The following is a 23717-nucleotide window of genomic DNA, read 5'->3' as shown; positions in this document are numbered from 1 at the left end:
CATAAGGGATGGTTCATAAGTTACAGAGAGCCACTTCAGGTTTATTCTGCCATCTTTAACAATGATTATGTGGAAGATGCTTTTAAAAATATTAAGTGGGGAAAAAAAAATGAGATACAACTGGATTCTGTGATGGTAACAACATAAAAATCTACATGACCATGGGAAAGACTGGAAGGAAAAAAAAAATTTTTTTTTTTTAATGAAACCACATGGTTTCCTGGATTGGATCCTGGAGCAGAAATAGGACATTAGTTAAAAAGCAGATGAAATCAAAAAAGTCTGTAGTTTAGTTAAAAGTAATGTATCAATGTTAATTTCTTTGTTGTCACAAATGACTAGGATCAGGTAACGAATTAACCTTCAGGGCAGCTGGCTGAAGGGTCCTGGGAACTCTGTGTACTATGTGCAATTTTTCTGTAAATCTAAAATTATTCCAAAATAAAAAGCTTATTTAAAAAAAAAAAAACTAACAATGTTTCCAGGGTAAGGTCACAGGTGGCTTTTTTTTCTTTTGCTTTTTCCAAAACCTCTTTTAGTTAAAGAATTTTTTAAAAACAGTGGTAAAAGTAGCAACAGCTTCTGGCGGTGGGGTCCCTCATATGAGCCAGGTACCACCTGCTGGACTTTATCCACGTGGTCTCATTTAATCCCCCCGACACTGCTGTGCGAGGGAAGGGTTGGTACCACTTTATCGCCAAGGAATCTGAAGCCCAGAGACATGAAGTTACTTGCCCAAGGTCACACAGCCCTTGCTTGAGTGGCAAGGTTGGCTCCAGAATCTACACCTGTTTGAATCCAAAGGCTGTGCACCTTTTTCATGCCATTTCAACTGCCCTCCTGTATCTGCTTTTCCTACACATCAACCCTCTGAAGTAGACACTCTTACCCCCTTTCACAGATGAGGAAGCAGATACTTAGAGAGAAGGGAAGTGATGTGTCATGTGGGTACCATTAAAAAATTTGATGATGTCTGTGAAATCCATGTTGTTCTCCAAGATGATGTCACGGTAGACCTCCACCAGCGCCAGCGCGATGAACAGCACGTAGTGGGCGGATGAGACGTGTCTGGCCGCCCAGATGGTCTCCCAGACGGAGAAGACATCATCGTAGAGGAGCTCTGCCAAGACACCAACACGCACACGCGCGGGGGGAGAGTCGCCCGTGGGGCTCACCGTGCTGCCCTCCCTCTGGAAAAAGCCCAGGCCAGCCGCGCCCCGTGCTTCCGTCCTTGGGCAGCAGACAGCTCGGCCAGGAGGCAGGAGACCTGGACGCTGTCATTTGACATAAGCCTCAGTTTCCCCCTTCTGTAGAACAGGCTACGCAGATCAGGGAGGTTGAATGTTTCCAGCTCTGACATCCTATAAGTGGAAGCCCCTCTCTCCCTGCACCCTCCATCTCCTTTAGCACCCATGAGGGTGTCTCCCCTTTCTCCCACCCACAGGCAGAGCTCACTTCTGCATCTATCTAGTAAAGAGAACAGAGCACTGGTGAAGAGCAAGGCTCCCTATGCTCGATAAACTCAGTCTGCATCCTGGCTCCATCACTCACTAGCACGGTGACCTCGGGCTAGTCCCCTCCCCTCCATGAGCCTCTCTTTCCTCATGGCAATGGGAATAAAGAACTGAAGACATGGTACGTACAAATGGCTCAGTACAGTGCCTGGCACTTAATGAACACCTCCACACAGGTTAGATATTATTAGTAGCATCACCCCAAATTCACGTGATAGTAATGCAGTGTTTAGATATCGTTTCCAAGTCATGTGTGAAAGATGGTCTGTGGATTTCAGAGTTCCTGGTCCCCAGTGCTCAGCTTAATAGAATGAAAGGGAACTGGGTTTAGGCAGGCAGCAGGGGGCTCAGATCCTGGCTCTACTATGCCTAGCTCTGAATTTAATTCTTCTCAGCCTTCGTTTCACTCCCTGTAGAATAGGGATTGGAACACCATCTACCACAGGGCATCTCTGCATGATAAGGTAGGTGAACCGATAGGCAGAACTCAACAAATGGGTGTTACTCTCTTCCTCGGGCTTTGTTCCAACACCCCCCGCCTCACGTCCGTGGTATCTTTTCCCCTGAGGTTCTGCTACCAAGAGTCTGGGAACAAGGTCCCAGTTTGAAGTCTGTACCTCGCTTGAAATCCAGCAGGAACCAGCGGTAGCAGAAGTAGAAGTGAGTGTAGTCCCCATTCTGATGCATCAGCTCAAAGAGCTCTGAGTCCAGGATCTGTCAGAGGAAGGCAAGAGAGGCATCCGCCTTCTGGGAAAAGGCTGGACCAGAGGGAACAGCTGGATAAACGGTGCTGTATCCCCATACCGGATAACACCCAGCCCTTAACAACCAGGTGGGGTTTAAAAGTGGGCAAAAGGATTTGAAGTGCAAATCAACCGAGCTCAACCTGACCCAGACATTTCTCTAAAGATAAGCAAATAGCCAATGAGCATATGAGAGAGGCTGACCGTCGTTAGTGATGAGGCAAATGCAAACCAAAACCATGGTGAGGTACCACTCCACATCCAGTCGGATGGCTATGATAAACATGGCAAAGTGCTGGTGGGGAAGTAGAGAGACTGGAACACCTGTACGTGGCGGGTGGGAAGGTAAAATGGTGCAGCTGCAATTCCACCCCTCGGTGTAGCCCTAAGGGAAGTGAAAACCTACGTTCACGTAAAAACTTGCACGTGAATGTGCACAACAGCATTACTCAGAGCAAAGTGGAAACAACCCAAATGTCCATCTACAGATGAACGGATAAACAAAATGGGGTCTATCCAGGCAACGGAGTATTTGGCAATAAAAACGAATGACGTGCTGATACGAGCTACAACGCCGATGGACCTGGAAAACATGATGCTACATGAAAGACTCAAGCGGCCACATGTGGTGTGACTCCATCTATACGACATGTCCAGAACAGGGAAATCTACAGAGCAGAAAGTAGATTAGTGGTTTCCAGGGCTCACGAGAGGAAATGAGTGTGGGGTTTCTTTTTGGAGTGATGAAAATGTTCTGAAATTAGTGATAATGATTTCACAACTGTGAATATTCCAAAAGCCAGTGAATTGACCATTATGAAGGGGTGAATTTTATGGTATGTGAATTTGCCTCCATAAAGCTCTGTGTGTGTGTGTGTGTGTGTGTGTGTGTGTGTGTGTGTGTGTGAGACAGAGAGAGAGAGAGAGAAATATACTCAAACATTTCTTTGCAGAAAAGGACCAATACAATCAAACATCCTGTTAAGGGTGAGGGTCATGTCTTGTTCATCATGGTAGCCACACTGTCTGGACCAAGTAAACACTCACTGAGAATGAATCTAGTGGAGTGGACTTGAGTTGCTGAGTGAAGCTTGAGATGAATTGAGTTTTTTAGTTTCACTCAACTGGGCTGAATTGGGTTGCACTGAGTTAAGTAGGATTGAGTTACTGAGTCCAGGTAAACTAGGTATGGCCATTAGGCTGACTTGAGGTCCATTGGGCAGACCTGGAGTAAGTTACATTATTGAATCGGACAAGGTCATACCTGGATTAGCGACCTCATGTTGGCAAAGTGTGTGTCCATGGCCCCTCCGTGGGGGAAGTTCTGGTTCATCCTCTTCATGAGCTCCGTGAAGCAGCTGAAGGCGAGGGCCTCTGGGGAAAGAGCACAGGAGAAACAGTCAACTCTGCCACTGCCCAAGGGACCGGAGGTCCCAAAGTGATGGGCGGAGGCCCCGGGCTGGTTCACGAAGTCCAGGGCCAAATGAGAAACATACGGACGATGGCGTTCCTGTGTATACCATTTCAGGGAATGCACTCCAGTCTTAAATTAATCACAGAGGGATGGGATATAGCTCAGTAGTAAAGGGCGTGCTTAGCATGCACAAGGTCCTGGGTTCAATCTCCAGCTTCTCTGTTAAAAATAAATAAATATAAATAAATAAACCTAATTCTCTCCTCCCTAAAAAAAGTAATAAAGTCAACAAAAATTAAAAAAAAACCTGCTCTTGGGAACGCACCCTTGAAGAAAAAAATAATTAATTACAGACTTCCCACCTTAGACATATTGAAATATCTTTTCTTTTAGGAAACAATGGTGACAGCAAATGCTCAGTTTTAAAGATCCCTGTTTGCTATAATAAAAATTTGACAGTGTTTGGTCCTAAACTTAAAAAAAAATATTCTACAGAGTTCATGAAATTCTCAAGTCTGAGAACCACTGTATTTAAATAGCAGTTGTGAATATTGGAAGGGTGTTTGCAAGCATTATGCCAAGAAAGGGTCAAATAACACTGGGAAATGCTGCGAAGGGAGCCACTGCATATATTCATTTAAAAAAGGCTCTGAGAAGTCCTGTAATTAAAAAAAATCTGTTCTATATTGTTCAACTCTGTTTAAAGAATTTATTTAAAAACAGTACCTTTTTTTTTTTTTTCTGTTAGCACCTACCAACTTTGAGGAAGGTCATGGAAAGGTTTCCCAAGGCACAGTAGAATCTCATTTATTTATTTTTTAAAATTTTATGTTTCAGAACAGGTTAGATACACAGAAAAATTGAGATGAGAACAGAGAGGGTTTCCATATGCCCCCCACCCAGTTTCCCCCATTACTAACATCGTCCAATAGTACATGCATGTGTTACAATTAATGACACATGATGATGCGTTATTAACTCAAGTCCGTGGGTTTTTTTTTTTAACCTAATGTCCTTTTTCTGTTCCAAGCACCCATCCAAGGACTACATGACATACAGTGGCCTTGTCTCCACAGGCCCCTCTTGGCCATGGCGGTGTCTCACACTTCCTTTTTCTGATGACCTTGACAGTTGTGAAGCGTACTCGTCAGGTATTCTACGGGGACTCCCTACTGGAATGCGTCTGACGCTTTTCTCACAGTAAGATTGGAATTATGGGTTATTATGAGAAAGACCGCATAAGGAATGTGCCATGTTAACCACATCGTGTTAAGGGAAAACGGGATCAGCATGAATGGCGGTCTTGGTCACCCAGGTGAAGGCAAAGTTTTCAGGGTTTTCTCCACTGTATAGTTTCTCTCTCATCTTCCACCTCTTTCTACACAGAACTTTTTGGAAGGAAGTCACTATGCTCAGTCCTAAAGAGGAGCGAGTTACACTCTCCATTTTTAAACAGCCTTACTGAGGTTTACGTACCATAAAATTCACCCTTTCAAGAGTGTAATTCAGTGGCTTCAGTATATTCACAACTGTCAACCCTCATCCCTAATTTCAGAACATTTCCATCACCCCCCAAAGACACCCTATATACATCGACAGTCATCACGCATTTCCCTCTCCTGCTCCGTTCCTGTCAACCACTAATCTATTTTCTGTCTCTATTGATTTGCCTCTTCTGGACATTTCATACAAATGAAATCATACAATACGGGGTCTTTGGTCAACAACTGTTGAAGGTTTTTGCCTTTTATTTCATGAAGTATATTGGCCTGTCGTTTTCTTGTGATGTTTTTGTCTGGTATTGGTATCAGGGTAGCAGTGGGGCCTCAGGTAAGAACTGGCCTCATAAAATGAGTTGGGAAGTGTTCCCTCCTGTTCTGTTTTTGGGAAGAGTTTGTGAAGTATTGGTATTCACTCTTCTTTAAGCATTTGGTAGAATTCACCAGTGAAGCCATCTGGGTCTGGGTTTCCCTTTGTTCTCATTCACGTTTATACAGTCAGTGACCAGCAAAAGCCTGGCTGGGTGTTGGGCACCTGCAAGTAAGTGGCCAACACAGAACAAGAGGACTTTTTACTTCGCTAGAACCTTGGTTTGTTTACTTGACAGGTCTCCTGAGCACCTGCGCTGACCCATTCCATGGAATCACAAAGCAGGGTTAACCCTTCTTCTCTGTAGTGAGAAGGAAGCTGCATCCTGAGTCCTGGGGTGGGGAGGATACACTCACCGTCATCCAGAATGACCAGCAGTGGAGCCAGGAGGTCACACATACCCTGGACATAGCCGATCTCTATGTGCTGCCAGATGTAGCTACAAGAGAGACACACAATGCCCGTGATGGCACCCACAATCTGCCTCTCTGACCCACTCCTATACCTCCACCCTGGTTTGGTTCCCCCATCTCTTACCTGGACCACTCCCTCAGCCTCTTGCCTGCATCCCCAACCCCAGTCTCGCTCTCTTCAAGCATCCTGTGCTCAGTCACCAGGATGACCTTCCTAAAGCTCAGCTCAAGGAGCCCACTGCATGCTCAAAAACCTTCACAGGCTCCCCACTGTGTCACAGGATAATGTCTTAACTCCTTTGCTGGGGGTGCAAAGTGTTCATAGTTTCCTCCCAATCCATCTTCACAGTCTCACCCGTCACTTCCCAGGACTTCCTCCCTTCCAGCCACACTGAGGGATTTACCTTTGTACAAATAAAGCACACATTCATGCCTCTGTGCTTTTGTCCCAGCAGTTCCCTCTGTCTGGAATTCCCATCTGCCTGTTAATAATAACAACTAATATTTACTGAGCATTTACTGTATGCTCAGTCCGCTATACATGTATTGCATCATTCAATTCTCAAAATAATAATATGAAAAAGTTACCATTGTCATCCCATTTCACAGAGAAGGAGAATGAGGCACAGAGAGTTAACCAAGTCGTTAACCTAATAATAAATGGTTGAGACAGGATTTGAACCCTGGTGGCCTCACTCCAGTGTATGTGCTCTTAACTTCGATGCTAAATGATTTCTTCAGTGTCTCCTCATTCCCCCGAAATCCATTTTGACTCACCACCTCTATGAGGCCTTCCACGATTTCTCCTGGGGCCACAATGAGGTAAAAGTCAGCCTATCCTTCCTTCTCCTTCAGCACTTTTTAATGTTAAGGTAGCATACTATATTAAAGTTAATTACATTTGTTATTTCCTCAACTAAATTTTAAGTGGCAGTAACTGCTTGGGAGACTACAGAGCAGAATAGTTAAGAGGTGGTGTTTATTGGGGGAGGTATAGCTCAAGTAGTAGAGCGCATGCTTAGCAAGCATGAGGTCCCAGGTTCAATTCCCAGCACCTCCTCTAAAAATAGTAAATAAATAAATAAACCTAATTACCTCCCCCACCAAAAAAAAATAAAGAAATAAAAAAAAAGAGGTGGTGTTTATTAATAAAAATGAGTTGGAGCAAGGTTTGTCAAACCTTTTCTAAGAGGTCCAGATAACAATTATTTTTCAGCTTTGTAGGCCATAGGTTCTCAGTTATTTAACTCTGCAGAAGCTATCACAGATAATATGTAAATATGGCAAGGGCTGAGTTCTAAACAGACTTTATTTACAAAAGCAAGTGGTGGGCCGCATTTGGCCCATGGGCTGTTGTAGCAGTTTGCATCCAGGACGTAGTATAGTCGAGTGTAAAAAGCAAGTTGTACAAAAATAGTTTATAGTATAATCCCATATAGGTAAAAATTTTTTAAAAATTAAAACACATGTGCATTCATATTATCCTATGCTATGTATTACACAGTATTAACTATATATTATGTAGTATAATTATATGCTATATATTTATAATTATATACTATATATAAAGTAAATTTTATACTATATATTATATGGCATAATATAGTACATTAAGTATTAATATTTAAAGAAATATTAATATATTAACATGTGTCTATTCATATTATACTACATATTCTGTAGAATTATATATTATATATTTATCTAATGATATAATACATAAAGCATAGTTATATACTATATATTATATAGTATAATACATATTATTTAATATAGTATCTACTGTATATGTATATATAGCATATATACGGCTCGGGAGGATATCACTAAATTGTGAGCAGCAATTCTAGGTGAGTGGCACTGATGGCTGGATATGGACGGAGAAGTTTCCCTTTACACCTTATGAACGTCTGATTTCCTTAGTTGATTCAGGTTTTTACTAAGCATGGGTTCCTTCCATATTTTAAGAAATAAAATAGTTAATATTTAATGAAAAGTAATAAGTAGCCCCAGATCTTTGCTTAAGAGAAATACAGCACAGATTCTAGAGCCCCAGAGAGAGAGAGAGGGGGGTCCTTGTTCAGCCACTGTCCCCCCGGGGGATGTGGAGCAAGGCGGTACCCCCCTGAGCCTCCATTTCCTCACCTGTAAAAGGGGATAACACTTACTTCATAGGCTTGTTCTGGGGATCGACTGAAACGATGTTAGCGAAGGGCTCAAGATAGTGCCTGGTATACAGCAGGCGCTTAATAAGTGTTCTCTCTGATTATCATGACCATGATTGTTACACTGTTGTCGGGGTAGGCTGGAATAAGATTTGAGCTGGGCGTGGTGCCAGCCGCAGAGAGTGCGGTTCTAACTGGGCTCCCTGTAGCCCGCCCCTCTGCCACCCCTTCCGGACCCCCTACGGCTCCATCCCCGCGCCCCAGCCACCTGCACATGACGTTCCGTAGCTTCTCCAGGTTGGCGGGCGTGAAGTACCAGTAGTTGCGGTCACACCTCTGCACGTCCTTCTCGATGCGGTGCAGGTTCACCGTGTACAGGTCCAGCAGCTCCGGCTGCACACCCGCAGGGGAAGAGGAAAAGAACATGGCACCCCAGCGATGTAATCCTCCAGACAGTCTCTCTCTTCCTCCTAACCCTCTCCTGCTGTCAATGAAAAAAACCTTCCTCTACCTCGAGCGGTCAGGTGTTTGACTTTGTTGTTGTTTCCCAAGAAAGCCTCTTTCACTTTGTATGAGAAAAATTTTTTCTTTTTTTCCTTTATAAAACAAAACAGTCCTATGAGGTGTATGGAATTATTACCCCCATTTTACAGATGAAGAAACAAGAAGAGAGTTACAGCTGTAGCTGGAGGCGCAACCCTCCCCACTGAAAACTGAGTAAGAAGAGTGGGAAGCTTGAACAGAAGCCCTGCTCTGGCAATTGCTGGGCCTGATGCCCTGACCCAACAATCCTGATGAAATGGTTCAACGAATGCTATTGCAAGGAAAAAAAAAAAAACACTTAAAAGGTCAAAAGTTAACCCAGCAAGGCAAGAAAATTCCAAAGCTGGCTTTTGCCTTGAGGGACGCTGCCAATTAGGGAAAATTTAAGCTGGGGCTTTGCAGTGTTGTGGCTTCTCCTGGGTAAGAAATCTAAGAGACCTCCCCACTTTAAGGAAGGACCTCCACAAAGCCACACCACAGTAAGAGAAAAGCAGAAAAAAACCTACCAGCATCGTGGGGTCTCAAGGACAACTGTCTATCTTAAACATAGGTGCTAAATTAAGTGTATAAGATACCTCTCTGAATAATTAACAGCCTCAAATCAGGCTTATAACTTATGTATAACTCAAATTCTCACCACATGGGTGATCTGGAAGAGCAGAGAATTTAGATGAAAGTGTCTTCAGGTTGGTATTCCCCTGAGTACAAGGAAGAAGAAAAAGCAAATCGTCTCTTGAGGAATCCACCTTCCACCCAGGCCTCGAATAATGCAACAGAAGAAGTTCTAAGCAATCTGAGCTCATGTTCAAAAATCATAAAACACCCAGAGAAAAAAAAGGCACCATGAGTGACAGCCAGCATATACACCAGACAATCGAATCAGACCCAGGAGGGCTTCAGGTATTAGAATGATCAGGAACAGAATATAAAATAAGTATGTCTAACATTTTAAAAGAAATTTTAAAAAGAGATGAAAAATAATAATAGAGTGCAAGAGACTAAAATAATCAAGCATATTTTATAGCAGATGTGCAAATAAGCCAAATAAAACTTAAAAAAAGCAGATCAAAAAGTCACTAGAGGGAGAAGGTGTAGCTCAAGTGGTAGAGAGTATGTTTAGCATGCACAAGGTCCTGGGTTCAGTCCCCAGAACCTCCTCTAAAAATAAATAAACCTAATTACCTCCCCCCCACCAAAATAAAATAAATAATACAATAAAATATTTTTAAAAAATAAAAATTTTTAAAAAGTCACTAGAGCCAGAAAAGTAGACACAGACACTACGGAAAAAAGAATTAGTGAACTGAAAAGGGATCTAAAGAAACCATCCAGGATTTAGTCACAGAAGGACGAAGAGATGATAAAATGAAAGAGAAGTAACATACACGGAAAATAGCGTGAGAACGCTTAGCAAGCATTTAATCAGACCCACAGAAGGAGATGAAATATTTGGGAAGTAGCAACAGTTGAATGTACAACAGAAGAGAATTTTGCAGAACAAAATAGATCCACATGCACATTATAAAGTCCAACAAACCACGAGCCTCAAAACAGAAAAAGAAGTGTTTGGATCCAGCCTTGCCTGAGTGTTTGACTCTTGAAACTGGGATAGAAATAGTAAGTTCTTTAAAAGAAAATGGATCTACAACGCCTGGCTCGGAAAACCTCCCTTTCGGCTGATGTCCTTTGCTTTGGGCTTTTTGGAAAAAAAAAGCAAACTCCAATTTTAAAAGAGACTGGACCTGAGTGTCAATCAAGATGCTCATGGTCAAGACTGCTACTGATTAACGAATCACCATGGGCCAAGCACAGAGGATCTGACTCACTAATTCTGAAGACAACTCAGGAAGGAAGGTACTAGACAGATAGGGAAAATGAGGCTCAGAAAGATAAAGTGATGTGCCTAAGCTGGGATTTGAACTTAGTACTGTTTGACTGCAAAGCCTGCGTTCTTCAAGTATTACATCATCTTCTCTCCCAAATCATGGAGGACTCTACAGTGACTCCTCCATCATGGGGAAAATGCAATGAAACAGAGGTCGTTCTGGATAACTGAGGCTTGTGGGACACTCCCACCCTCCCTCGGCTGCAGAGAACTGAGTGGAGAAAAATCCTGGTGACTTACGGAGTAGGTGACACCACTGGAAGACACGGGGGACGCCTCGTTGTTAGCAGATGTGGTCACAGCCAGAGAAGCCAGGGCAGGGAAGAGACTTTCCATCTCGGGCTCCTCTGAGAGGTTGTCCTCACTGTCCACCTGGCTGTGCTTCTCCGCCTCGCTGCCCCTCCAGCCCTCCATCCCGGTGCCCTCCTTTTCGGGCAGAGGCATGTCCATGCTGCCAGGGATGGACATGAACTCGTCCATGCTCTCGTTGGCGAGGAGGTCGCTCTCCAGGCTGTCCTGCACGGCCAGCTCCTCACGGGGGACCTCGTCCCTGGAAGTGGTGGCCTCGCTGCTCTGCCCGTCATCCACGCTGCTGCCCCTGGGTCGCAGCACCAGGGGGGCATGTCTCTGGGCATCCATGACGCTGTCTTCTGTGCTCAGGCTGGGTTCCGAGTGCTCCGAGAGGCCCGAGGAGAAGTTGTGGGAGGAAGGATGGCCGGAGTCTGGGGAACACGTCCCATTTACCAGGTTCCCATTGGGGATCTTGGGCTGTTTCTCCTCCAGTCTGCCTTCTGCCTCCACTTGCTCCACCTCGTCCACAGACTCAAAGACCTGCAGACCAGGTGCACAGAGACAGATGGACTAGGATGTCCACTGAGGTGCTGCTGCCAACAGCAACCTAACTATCCATCAACAGGGGATTGGTTCAAACACGGAACAAGCGTGCAGTGGAACCCTACGCAGTCAGTAAAAAGGGTGGCAGAACACGGTATGATATATGCTCCCATTTGTGAAAAATAAGTGTTCTCTATGCACGCACAGGCAGAGAATAATCCGGAAAGAAACAAAGGAGCACCGTAGTTGACTTTGAGGAAGGGGCATTAGGGAACTGAAGCGGGGAAAGAAAACCTTTCATCTTACCAAATCATGTGCACGTGGGTTTTTTTTTTTGGCTGGGGGAGGTAATTAAATTAATTCATTTTTAGTGGTACTGGGGACTGAACCCAGGACCTCATGCATGCTAAGCATGTGCTCTGCTGCTTGACCTACACCCTCCCTGCTGCACGTGATTTTTCAAACCATTAGTTAACGACACAAGGAACAGGCTAAAAAAGCATCCACGGGGTTGACGACGATGGATCTGTTTTCAAAACCAGTTAGATGCAAATGAAGTATCGTGGAAAAGTCTCCATCCAGGATACATATTCAAGATTTATTTGTGGGGTTTTTTTTGTGTGTGTGTCTCTAGGCTGTATTCCATCAAGCACAAACTGAACAAGGTCACGTCCCAAGATCACTTGAAATATTTCTTCTGTGTGGTCACGTCAGCAAGTTGATTTACGGTTAATTTCCTGTGTTTCTGGTTTTAAAAAAATACTTTTCAATGAAACTGCTTTAAATCATGTAAAAAAACCTTACCTAGCTCCAAAGTCAAAACTAGAAAACAAAGTCTATTCAGGGAAATGGAGCCTCTTTCCTTGTGTCCCATCCCCTCTTAGGTAACCATTTCAATCAGTTTCTGGTTTATCCCCCCATTGTTTTAGAAAATAGATGTAAATATATATGTATATTAATATTTCCTTTGTTTATACAATGCACTTTTTTCACTTTGCTTTTTTCTTTAATATTGAGTGAAAATGAGTTAATTTTTTTGAATGAAATGCAAGGTTATTGAACACATCTGATGGCATTTATTTAGAAATTTTAAAAAACTACTAAACATGGCAACTATCATTTGCATATTGCCTACGTATTTCTGTGTATGTGAAGGCAGACAGAAGGGTCTGGAAGGACACACAGAAAATTGATGATAGCAATGTTACTTCTAAAGAGGGCATGTGGGGATTGTAGATGGTCAAAGCCAAATTTAGTTTTCTCTGTAATATTTTAATTTTGTCCTTTTTTTTTTTTTAATGGAGGCACTGGGGATTGAACCCAGGACCTTGTGCATGCTAAGCGTGCGCTCCACCACTGAGCTATCCCCACCGGCCTTTTAAATTTTTTTAATAGACAGAATAGATTCATGCATTACTTGTGTTGTTTCTAAAACTTCAATTTTGAATGCTAGCATAAAAAGCTAAAACAAATAAACCATAAGTGCAGAGGAGGGTCATCCAATCCCATTATTCCAGGTTGGAGGGAGGGGATGGGGGAGGGGGAGGGGCCTCCAGAAGGTCACCTGTGTGCTGCTGCTGGAGTCACTCTGCAGGCGGATGTTCTGACGGCCTGAGCTGCAGCTCTGGGAGGACTGAAAGCAAAAGGGGCAGGAGGGAGTGCAGGTGAGGCTGCATCCAGGCTCAGGGGGCCCTCCCCGGCACTGAGCTCAGGAAGGACTGCTGGGCTGGGAGCCAGCAAATGAGGTCTTATCTCTATTTCTGACTCGGGCAAGTCCCCTCTCAGGGCCTCAGCTTCCCATCTGTCAAATAAAAGTGGGTGGGGGGGACTCGCTCCCTGCTCCCTGGGGCCACAGCAGCCACTGGACCTCCATCCCACCCCCAACCTCTGCAACCAGAGAACCCCACTTTTAACTGCTCTGCACTTGAGACTTCTAGCCAGTACCTTCGTTCAACTCCAAGTACTGGTTGTATGAATGCCCACGTTTTACTTCCTCTCTGTAGACTTGCTTTTTGCCCTTTAACGTCTAGTCTCTGTTGACTCTGAGGCTAGGCTTGGTCATGTGACTTGCTTTGGCCAATGGGATGTTGGGAAACTCGACCAGGCAGACACTTAAAACATGCTTGTGCATTTCTGCTTTCTCTTTCTGGGGGCTGCTTTCACTGCAAAAACATGGCCAGGCAAGCCTGCTGGACAATAAGACATGAGGAGCCAGGCTGAGTCACCCCAGACATGTGAGAGTCCAATGAAGATCAACAAATCTTGTAGCTGACCAGCCCTGTTTGGAGCAGAACTGCCTCACTGACTCACAGACTCATAAGGAAAACTAGATGTTTATTGTCGGATGTCACTAGCTTTTGGGGGTTGTTTGTTATGCAGCATTAGTGTGGCAATTGATGACTGAGACATCACTGGTAAAGGGAATTGACTTCCTTTTCAACTCCTACTTTGGGCTGTTAAAGTGGAGATTCTATCAGGACAGATATCTCTGACCTGGTCACTGAATATTCCCCACACTCCAGGACATTGTTGACAGTACCTGGCACACAGTAGGTACTCAACAGTATTTGTTGAATAAATGAAAGTCTCACACTGTGCTGGGCGCTTTATACATATTATCTCATTTGAGTTGCACACAAATCTTCCCTCTACAAACGATCATTCCCATTTCACAGATAAGGAAACTGAGGCCCAGAAGTAAAGGTGTTTGCCTGAGCCCCAGAGCTAAGAAATGAAGGGGCTGGAGTTTGAACTCAGGTCTGTCTGACTCCGAAGTGATCTTCCACTCAAAACCCAGGGGGGAGACTCTGTCCCAAGGCCCTAGACACCCAGCCCTCTCCATTCCTACAACAGCCCGACGGAGCAGACGCACTCCTTCCCCGCCCCCTGCCCCACCCCCGGCTCCCTGATGTTAGCTGCCCATCACCTCGTTGCTGATGGTGGAGTCCCGGTGCATCAGCCGGTGCAGGTGGCTGTCCAGACTGGCCCCCGATGAGCACTTGGCCAGGGCAGCCGCGTGGGACTCCCGCTCCCTCTGCCGCACAATTGCCTCGCAGCCCAGCCACTCGGACATGGTCTGTGCATAGCAGGCATGAATCTGCTCGTCCACCTGTCAGGGCAGATACAAAGGTCACTGGAAACACTGGGACCCCAGGGCAGAACCAACCCAACTCAGAAGAGGGTGGCTCTGACTCAGGCCCCTGGGCCCTGGAAACACCCAACATTCATGGAGTAGTTAACGTCCATGGGTCCCTGAGCACCTACTATGTGCCAGGATACACAAACGTGAGCAAGGCAAATTCTTTCAATTTTCCCCTCCTTCCTATCTTCCTTCTTTTATGCATTCATTCATTCATTCATTCATTTATTCAAGTATGTACTGAAAGCCTGCTCTGTGCCAGGCAGGGTACAAAGCCTTGAGGATAGAGTGACAAGACTGTTTTTCTCCTTCTGTATTCCCTTCTTTTCCTCTTTCCTCATTCATTCATTCACTTGGTCATTTAATTTGGTAAGTACCTACTATGTGCTGGCACCAATCTAGGTGTATGAAATACAAGAGGAGCGAGATGCCCCACCTGTCCATCCCTCCAGCCACTCAACACCCTTACCAAGGGCCCCCCACATGCCCAGCAAGGGGGCAGGTGCCGAGAACACAAAGATAACAAAAATGACCCCGTCTTTTAATTACAGCAATGGCTTTAGGGAAAGGCCACAGATTTCGAGGGTTTTCCTTGTGGGATTTCAGCAAACAAGAGGGGAGCTTGCTTCGTTTCTGTGTTGCACAGCCCAGGGAACTGAGGTTATGAATCTGCCAGACCTCTGGGCATGAGATGAAAGGGTGTGGAGGCGCAGGAAGTGGGAAGGCAGGGAGCCTGCGCCGTGTCAGGGTTGGGATGGGAGAGGAACCATTTAGCTATTCAGGGCTTCCAGAGAGAGGCTCCGGGAGCACCCTGCCCAAGCCCGTCACGGGGAGCTCCTTCCCAACAGACTTCTAAAGAGTCATCCAAGGCCACTTCTCCATTCCCACCACCTCCCTAGGCCGGGCTTCCAGGACCCCTCACCCAGATGGCCTTTCTGTGCCTGCTTGTCCCAGCCTGGCCCCTCCTGCCCGTCTCCCACTCAGCAGTTTCCTCTCCAGCCCCACCTCTCACCACCGCCCCCACCCACCTCGTCCCGTCTGTCCCAGCTGTCCACGTCCGCACCGTCTGCCCCTCCACCGCTCCGCACACAGACACACACGTCGCATCATGCAGGTTTCTCCTCTCCCTAGAGACCCTTCCTCACTCCCCTTGCCTGCAAAGCAATCCCTTTAAAGAGTTCGGGGCGCCTTCTGCCTGGTGGAGGTGCTCTGTGCTCTTACAGCCCCCGAGTTTGCCTCCATCTGATTTTGCACAAAGCCCCCCCAAACTGGCAGAGACCTCATCGAATGCACCTCTGGGTCCCCAGTCCCAAGCACGGGGCCTGCCACACTGGATTCTCACGCTGGTACTGCGATGATTTTGGACAGTTCACAGCACAGCCTCATCAGCACGAGAAAGTCTCCATTTTCAACCCTCCTTCAACTTTTCTGACGACGAGGAAGGCCAGTCTGGTGCGACTGTGTCTTTAAAACATCCTTAATACTTTATAATCTCCCTTCTTAACAGAGAGCGAGGCTTCAGGCAGGCTCTGACATCTAGGCAGAACTGAATTACCTCATTTTGTTGTTTATCAACGTTTATGATAAATGATCATTTATCATTCTTTTTATTTTTATCGTTTCCTTCGATGATGGCAAGTCATCTTGGTTTTCCACTGATGGCAGAGATATAAAACACCTTTTAAATTAAGTTACATAGATTTTCAGGTGAGTCAATTTAAAGACATACATTTAGTAAATAATAGCACAGACTCTCTGAGTGTAAAATGTCCCCAGGTTTTGAAAACTTAGTATAAATAAAAGAATGTAAGATATCTCAGTCATAATTTTTATTTTGATTACAAGCAGAAGTGGTCATATATTGAATATACTGGGTTAAGTAAAATATGTTATTAAAATTAATTTCACCCTGATGAAATAACATAGAAACACACACAGACACACAAGAGGTTGCAAAAAATAATGAAACCCTGGTAAGGTCTGTAGTCTAACTAGTTGTGCTGTACCAAGGTTAACGTGCTGGTTTTGATAACACACTAAATGGTTCTACAAGATGTTTCAATTTGGGGAAACCGGGTGAAACGAATATAGTATTTATAATTATATATAATATAACACATAATTGTAAATATAATATTGCAAATCAACCATATCTCAATTAAAAATATAGACACATTTATTATGAACAACAAAAAAGAAATGCAATAAAATATGCTTTAATTTAGAATTTTATTATTTATTTTATTATTACTAGTATTAATTAATTATATTATTTATTTTAAATTTTTAATTTAAAACTTTAATTTAAAAATAATGAAGACAGCTATATTGCCAATATGTTAATGTCAGTATCCTAACTGTGATATTACGTTAAGGTTTTGTAAGAAGTTACCATTGAGGGAAACTGAATAAAGGACACATGAGATGTCTCTGCATTATTTCTTACACCTGCAGGTGAATCTATCACTATCTCAAAATAAAATTTATTAAAAAATGACATTTTTTTGTGGGGGGAGGGTATAGCTCAGTGGTAGAGCACGTGCTTAGCATGCATGACGTCCTGGGTTCAACCCCTAGTACCTCCATCAAAATAAATAAGTAAACCTAATTACCTCTCCTCATCAGAAAAAAACAAAAACAAAAACAAAAAAAAGAAAAAAAAAAAGATGACATCTGGGGCTTGTGTTGTATTTCTACTGCACAGCACTGCTCTCAAGCTTCCTGGCTCCCCGACATCTCCCCACCCCACCCTGGTCCACCAGGGGACCAGAGCTCCCTTAGCCCCACAGCATCTGCTCCTTTTTGTTGCCAAACACCCCACTGCCCATCACGGGTAACCAACCTCCTTCCTCTCTGTTTCTGTCATCCCGAACTGGTAGTGGCCCAGGAGGAAGGGCCACACGGCTTTGCGGATCTCCGGCTGGATGCCCCCGTAGTAGATGAGACGCAGCAGCTCCTGCTCCTCGTAACTCTACAGTGAGGGGAGGAAGCAAAAGATCTGGTCAACAGAAAACCAGGGGATGGACTCTGTGACCCAGAGGCTCGGCTTCTCAGATCTAGCCCTCAGTGATCATGGTGTGAACCAGCAAAGCCACAAGTCCCCGGATATGCCTCCTGGCATCATACAAAAAAGGCAAGACGCTGGGAACCCCTCAACTGCCCGCCAACGGGGGAACACTGCATCTCTCCATGGAGATACCACATGGAGAGTAAAAAGGGCGGGAGGTGCATTTATGATAACCTACATAAAAAGATGTTCAATGTGTATTGTTAAGTGGAAAAAAAAAAAACCAAGATGCAGAATAGGTCTAGGGTGACCCCATTTTTGTAAAAAAACAGAAACAAAACCACAAGGCCAGAATATAATAAATGAACATTTCTACTTAATGTTTAGCCAATTTTCTGTACTGTGCTTATTTGGGAATATTGTTTTGGAGTTATTAATATTGTCTTGGAGTTATTAATCTTGACTTGGCACTAAGAAAATTGTTTTAAAGCTAAACAATTAAATTAAACCAAATGAAAATTAAACCAAAAAGGAATCATTTCCAGCTGGCTCTTCATAGCACTAATAACTTCTGTTTACACTAAGATGATTTAGCAACTGTTTGCTGTATTGTGGAATAGATTTGTCCTCTTTCTTTTTTAAAATTCATTTTCAGGCAAAGGCTTTGAAATTACAGTTAGTTGAGCAGTTGAGCCAAGGAACCAGCAGGTCCTATCTGTGTGTGTGTGTGTGTGTGTGTGTGTGTGTGTGTGTAGTGCCAATGACTGCTCAAAGGCTACTCCAAAGGGCACTGGGGTCCTGTGTCCTCCCACCTCTTTAATTCACATTCGAAAATTTAAACCATATTTTACATCTTAACACTAGTCTTAAATGTACCCAACCACAGTTGCAAAACCAGCCATTTTGTTCCTGTTGGGGATTTTGATTCATATTGTGTAGACAGCCTTGTCAACACTGTTTAAAAGCCAGAGAACTATTTGGGGCTGAGGCTGTTAATGCCTCATCAGAAATCCATGTCCTCTTCTCCCGGAATCCACAGTGGGACTCCATCTCCCAGCCTCCCTTGCAGGTAGGTGTGGCCATGTGATTGGGTTCTGGCCAATGGGATGTGAGAGGAAGCGATGTAAGCCATTTCCAGGCCAGGTCTTAGAGGAAGCTGGTGTACTCCCTTCACACCCTGCACTTCCCGTCTGCTGGCTGGAAGTAGACGACCACAAGGTCTCAGAGGATGGTGGGGCCACAAGACAAAGACCCGTGAACCTCCAGAGGGAGGAGAGGTGCCCACTCACCAGGAATGCCCACCCAGGACCGTTAAGTGAGCAAGAAATATCCCCTCTATGGTGTCGAGCAACTAGAGTAGTGGGGACCATGCGTTACTGCAGCTCAGTTCACCCTGACACGACAACGCAACCAAGCAGATTGTGAAAGCGTTGCTGGAACGTGAGATACTAATTATTCATTTTTGACTAATTTATTGTTTTAACCGATTTTCCCTTACAATAGCGCCTCCCAAATTGGGGAGATCACAAAGAGCATTTGGGGAACTTTCAAAAAATATACATTCTCAGGCTCCACTCTTAGAGATGCTCGATCAGTAGAGCCGGAGGGAAGCCCAGAAGACTATAAATCTTTTGAATTCCTCAGGAAATGTGCACTCTCACAGACTACCTGGGATTCTGAACACTGTGACCTTTCGAGAAAGTAAGCTGCTGTATCTATTTAAATTTAAAGTGGACACCAATTTTATTTCTAGGAATCTATCCCCAAAATAAGAGAACTAGTACAGAGAGGTATACGCTTATAAAGATGTTGACTGCAGCATTGTTTGAAATAAAAAAAAGAAAAAGAGCCCAGGTGTCCATCATTAGAGGAAGACTGGAACAAATTATGGTCCACCCATATATGAGGTGCTAAGGTTCTAACAGGCCCAATTCACATAGAGATTTGAATGACATCCTTGATATAAAAGTAAGCTAGTTACTTAAAATACAAATATAATGTCACTTTATTTTTTTTTTAAATAAGAGTTTCAGCTATATATAGAGAGATTTGTGGATGTATCAGCTCAGGAAATGTATAGCAGGGTCTACACCAAACTGATAGTATTCATTAATTCAGGGGATCAGAACCAGGGGGCTGTAGCAGAGAGATGATAGTAAAAACTTAAAAAAAAATATTCTGAATATCACTAATTATCAGAGAAATGCAAATCAACACTACAATGAGGTATCACCTCACACCAGTCAGAATGGCCATCATTCAAAAGTCCACAAATGACAAATACTGGAGAGGCTGTGGAGAAAAGGGAACCCCTCCTTCACTGCTGGTGGGAATGCAGTTTGGTGCAGCCACTGTGGAAAACAGTATGGAGATTCCTCAAAAGACTAGGAATAGACTTACCATATGACACAGGAATCCCGCTCCTGGGCATATATATCCAGAAGGAACCCTACTTCAAAAAGACACCTGCACCCCAATGTTCATAGCAGCACTATTTACAATAGCCAAGACATGGAAACAGCCTAAATATCAACAGATGACTGGATAAAGAAGAGGTGATATATTTATACAATGGAATACTATTCAGCCATAAAAACCGACAACATAACGCCATTTGCAGCAACATGGATGTTCCTGGAGAATGTCATTCTAAGTGAAGTAAGCCCGAAAGAGAAAGAAAAATACCGTATGAGATCGCTCATATGTGCACTCTAAAAAAAAATAAATAAATACAAAACAGAAACAGACTCATAGACATAGAATACAAACTTGTGGTTGCCAGGGCGGCGGGGTGTGGGAAGGGACAGACTGGGATTTCAAAATGTAGAATAAATAAACAAGATTATACTGTGTAGCACAGGGAAATATATACAGGATCTTGTGGTGGCTCACAGTGAAAGAGAATGTGACAATGAATGTATGTATGTTCATGTATAACTGAAAAATTGTGCTCTATACTGGAATTTGACACAACATTGTAAAATGACTATAACTCAATAAAAAAAATGTTATATTCTGGATCCCTGCGTTCTTCATTCTTTGAATTGTTACAGGAAGTAGGCATTCCTCCCATAACTGTGAAAAACAACTCTTTTTGGCAAAAAAGTAAAAGCATCCATCTGACTCAGGTGCTCGCTGGCCTGGCCCTCCCCAGAGCACAGGCGGAAAGGCACTGAGCTGACTCAGTCACTAGGTTCACCCCACGTGGAAGACACAGGTATCTCCTCCAAATGCCTGCTCTTGGCAGTAGATAAACCAGGATTTCTCAAAGTGGATTTTGCCTTCCACCAGCCACTGCAGGTACTTTTTCAACAAAGGTCCCTGTGGCCACACACATCTGAAGGAATGTTCCATGTGCTCTCCCACACTCCCCCCAGTTTCCTGAGTGGGACAAGTGTATCGGCACAGCCAAGGCTCTGACAAGTCCTGCAGGGTACAGAAAGCTGTTTAATCTTCTTTCCCAATCATTTCACTGTGAAACTTTTTTTCACCCGTAAACATTTTCCCTCCAGGGATGTTTTTATTCTAATAAGAAAATCTTATAAATCTCTCTCCAGATGAAATATCTGATGGAAGAATTCTCAAGCCTTAAGGCAGAGGTGAGAGAAGAGTTTTGAACAGTGGTGGGGTTTTCTTGGTCCAGCCACCTCCCTTTAACTCGGTGACTCTCATCATTCTAAGTAGGCAACTGGACTGTTAAGTTCCTTCTGGCTGGGGATTTGACAGCACTTCATGCAGGACTGAGCATACAGCTGATGCTCAATAAATGATTACGGACTGATTCATTCTTTACTCCTTCCAGGGAACATATGTTATTTTCTACCCTCCTTGATCTTCACCCCCATGGGCAGAATGGGTCTCCTCCTAAGAAGAGGAAGGGGCCTTCGGTTTGGATACATAGAACACAAGGATGTCACACCATCTGTGAGTCCCCACAAGTAGGTGAGTCTCTTCCTCATATGACAAGACAGCCCCCAGAAGTCTGTCCCCTCCCCCAGCAGTCCCTGCCCCATCACAGGCCGAGCCAGGCCAAGCCTTACTGTGCTGTCCTGAAGGTACTGCTCCCAGATCCCGGCCGTCAGCCCGTGTCCAGCATCACAGGGCAAGTTTGGAGACACGATCATGTGATTGACCAGGGCTGACAGGTGGGTCCTCACAGTGGACAGGTGTCTGCAGTAGGCAAGCCCTGCCAGAGGAAGGAGTGAAAGTGTCACCGTCCACCATCTGACACCCCTCGCCTGGTCTCGTGGAGTCTCCAAAGGGCCGTCCTACTCACAATATGTAGTAACAGAACAGGCAAAAGCCTGGACTTCAGGGAGCTCACACTTGCCCTGTCTATCCAGCTAGCTACGACCTGCACTGGTATTTCACAGGCCCATGCAGGATGTAGTAACACATTTCTAGAATCCCTGAAAATAGACACATATTTTATCTTCCCCCTCTAGGCTGTGAGGCGAAGGAAATAAAACCTGTCAATCAATACGGTAGAATGGGAAAAAAACAGAGCATCTGCTGTCAGGCAAGCCTGGGTTTGAGTCCCAGCTCTGTCACTTATTAGCTGTGTGACCTTGGGCAAGTCACTTCCCCTCTCTGTGCTTCAGTTGCCTCATCTGTTACTTGGAAATCATCAGAGGACCTGTATTATGATTTTAGTTTTTAAGTTCTTGGGAAGGAATCGGGCCACCTTACTCTTCTGCTTCTGCCCACAGGAGAAGGGAAGTGACCTTTATTGAGCACAGATGGCATGCAATGCTGGGAGCTAGGGGCCTTTTACATGCTTCCCATTCAATTCTGAAAACAAACCCTCTAGAGTGGGCATGTAGGATGCAACAGTGATTAAACCAAAGTCTTTCTAGCATGGAGCCCCATTGTTCACTGCCTCCTCTTAGGACCAAGAGAGAACATTTATCCTCTATCTGTAAATGAGGCAATTGAGGCTCAGAAAGGTAAACATAACTTCACCAAAACGAAACATCTAGGAAACAGAGACACAGAGCCAGGCTCCCTGCCCTGGTATTGCTGGCATGCATGCAGTAGACACTGAATAAATGCTCCCTGGAAAGCACATGGCAAATAAGGCCAATACGCACATCCATAGAAGGCTCTGGAAAGGATCTGGTACTTCATATTGTCACAGAGAAGCTTCAAGGGAGCCCTGGAGGTGGAGGAAGAGGAAGACATTTAGTATAGAGAAACACATAGCCCACATTTGCTGGAGAGCAGCGTAACTCCTTATCTCTAGGGAACAGATTAAAATCAGACAGTCAAGTATCACTGCCCCTTCTTTTGCTATCAGCTTGGGAGTTAACTCCTCCCCAACTCTGTCCCTGTGGTTTGGGTGCAGCTGATTCTACCCAGGGCATGACTCAGCTTGGACTCACAGCGATTGGGTCAGAGGGGGCTCACATGATCCAACCTGGGCCAATGAGAATCACCCCTGGGACTTTTGTTGGAACTACCAGAAAACAGACACCCTTTTCTCTGCTTAAGATCCTAAGCCAGTGGGATATAGGGCAGCAGCTTCTGAGATCCCTTTTTGTCACTGCATAGGAAGGGCCTGCCTGAGAATGAAATCATCATAGAGACAGAGCACAGTCGAGAACTTAAGAAACAGGGATTCCTATTTGGGGCATCTGGATCCAGCCATGCCTGAAGCCACTGTGCCTCTGGATGTGTCAGTTCTGTCAACAGATTTTCTTTTACACTTGAACTAGTTTGAAGGGGGTTTCTGTCATCAGAAGAAAAGTGTTCTGAGTTCTAAAGTGACCCAACTGAACCAAAGTGGAGCCAGACTGGGAATCAGAGTCTGGTTGACTGCAGAGTAGATGGTGTCTCAGAGCCTCTCCTTGCATGGGAATTGGGGAGGGGGGCTGTTTTGGCTGAAAGAGGAGAGAGGAGTAAGCCCTCAGAATTACTGGGCAAAAGAGGATTGCTGAAGGGAGTGTTGTGCATTCTTGGAGAGAACAGAGTAGAGGAATATCTACATATTTATTCTCAGAACATTCCAGGAGACACCCACAGGGAGATCCAGGGAGAATCGGAACGAGGCACAAATGGCTTAAGTCCTCCAGTTATGCACAGGGAGGCATTCAACATGAAAGTCACCCTCGTTGTGCCCCAGGCTTGCTCAGGTTACATAAGGACAGCATCACACTGACAGCTGTCCCATGGTGGCCTTGGCTGCCTGCGAG

General features: G+C 44.6%; 1 protein-coding gene across 3 annotated transcripts in view; it reads right to left on the bottom strand.

Moving 5' to 3' along the window:
- The window catches only part of SGSM1 (small G protein signaling modulator 1), a 73102-nt gene that overhangs the window by 3296 nt on the left and 46089 nt on the right, over nt 1–23717 (bottom strand). For 2 of the 3 annotated variants that reach the window (XM_074356772.1, XM_074356773.1), the window contains 11 exons: nt 22617–22681; nt 21567–21712; nt 17362–17490; nt 14307–14489; nt 12945–13013; nt 10787–11377; nt 8387–8511; nt 5897–5979; nt 3522–3631; nt 2132–2228; nt 953–1120 (listed from right to left, as the gene is read on the bottom strand). In XM_074356772.1, the coding sequence (XP_074212873.1) occupies nt 953–1120; nt 2132–2228; nt 3522–3631; nt 5897–5979; nt 8387–8511; nt 10787–11377; nt 12945–13013; nt 14307–14489; nt 17362–17490; nt 21567–21712; nt 22617–22681 (1766 nt within the window). Of the gene's footprint in view, nt 1–952; nt 1121–2131; nt 2229–3521; nt 3632–5896; nt 5980–6357; nt 6436–8386; nt 8512–10786; nt 11378–12944; nt 13014–14306; nt 14490–17361; nt 17491–21566; nt 21713–22616; nt 22682–23717 lie in introns of those variants that run through there. The other variant, XR_012503720.1, reaches the window with a different exon arrangement.

The sequence above is a fragment of the Camelus bactrianus genome, chromosome 32 (genome assembly GCF_048773025.1).
Source record: "Camelus bactrianus isolate YW-2024 breed Bactrian camel chromosome 32, ASM4877302v1, whole genome shotgun sequence".
Taxonomy (NCBI): Eukaryota; Metazoa; Chordata; class Mammalia; order Artiodactyla; family Camelidae; genus Camelus; species Camelus bactrianus.
This window is presented reverse-complemented; position numbering and strand designations above follow the sequence as displayed.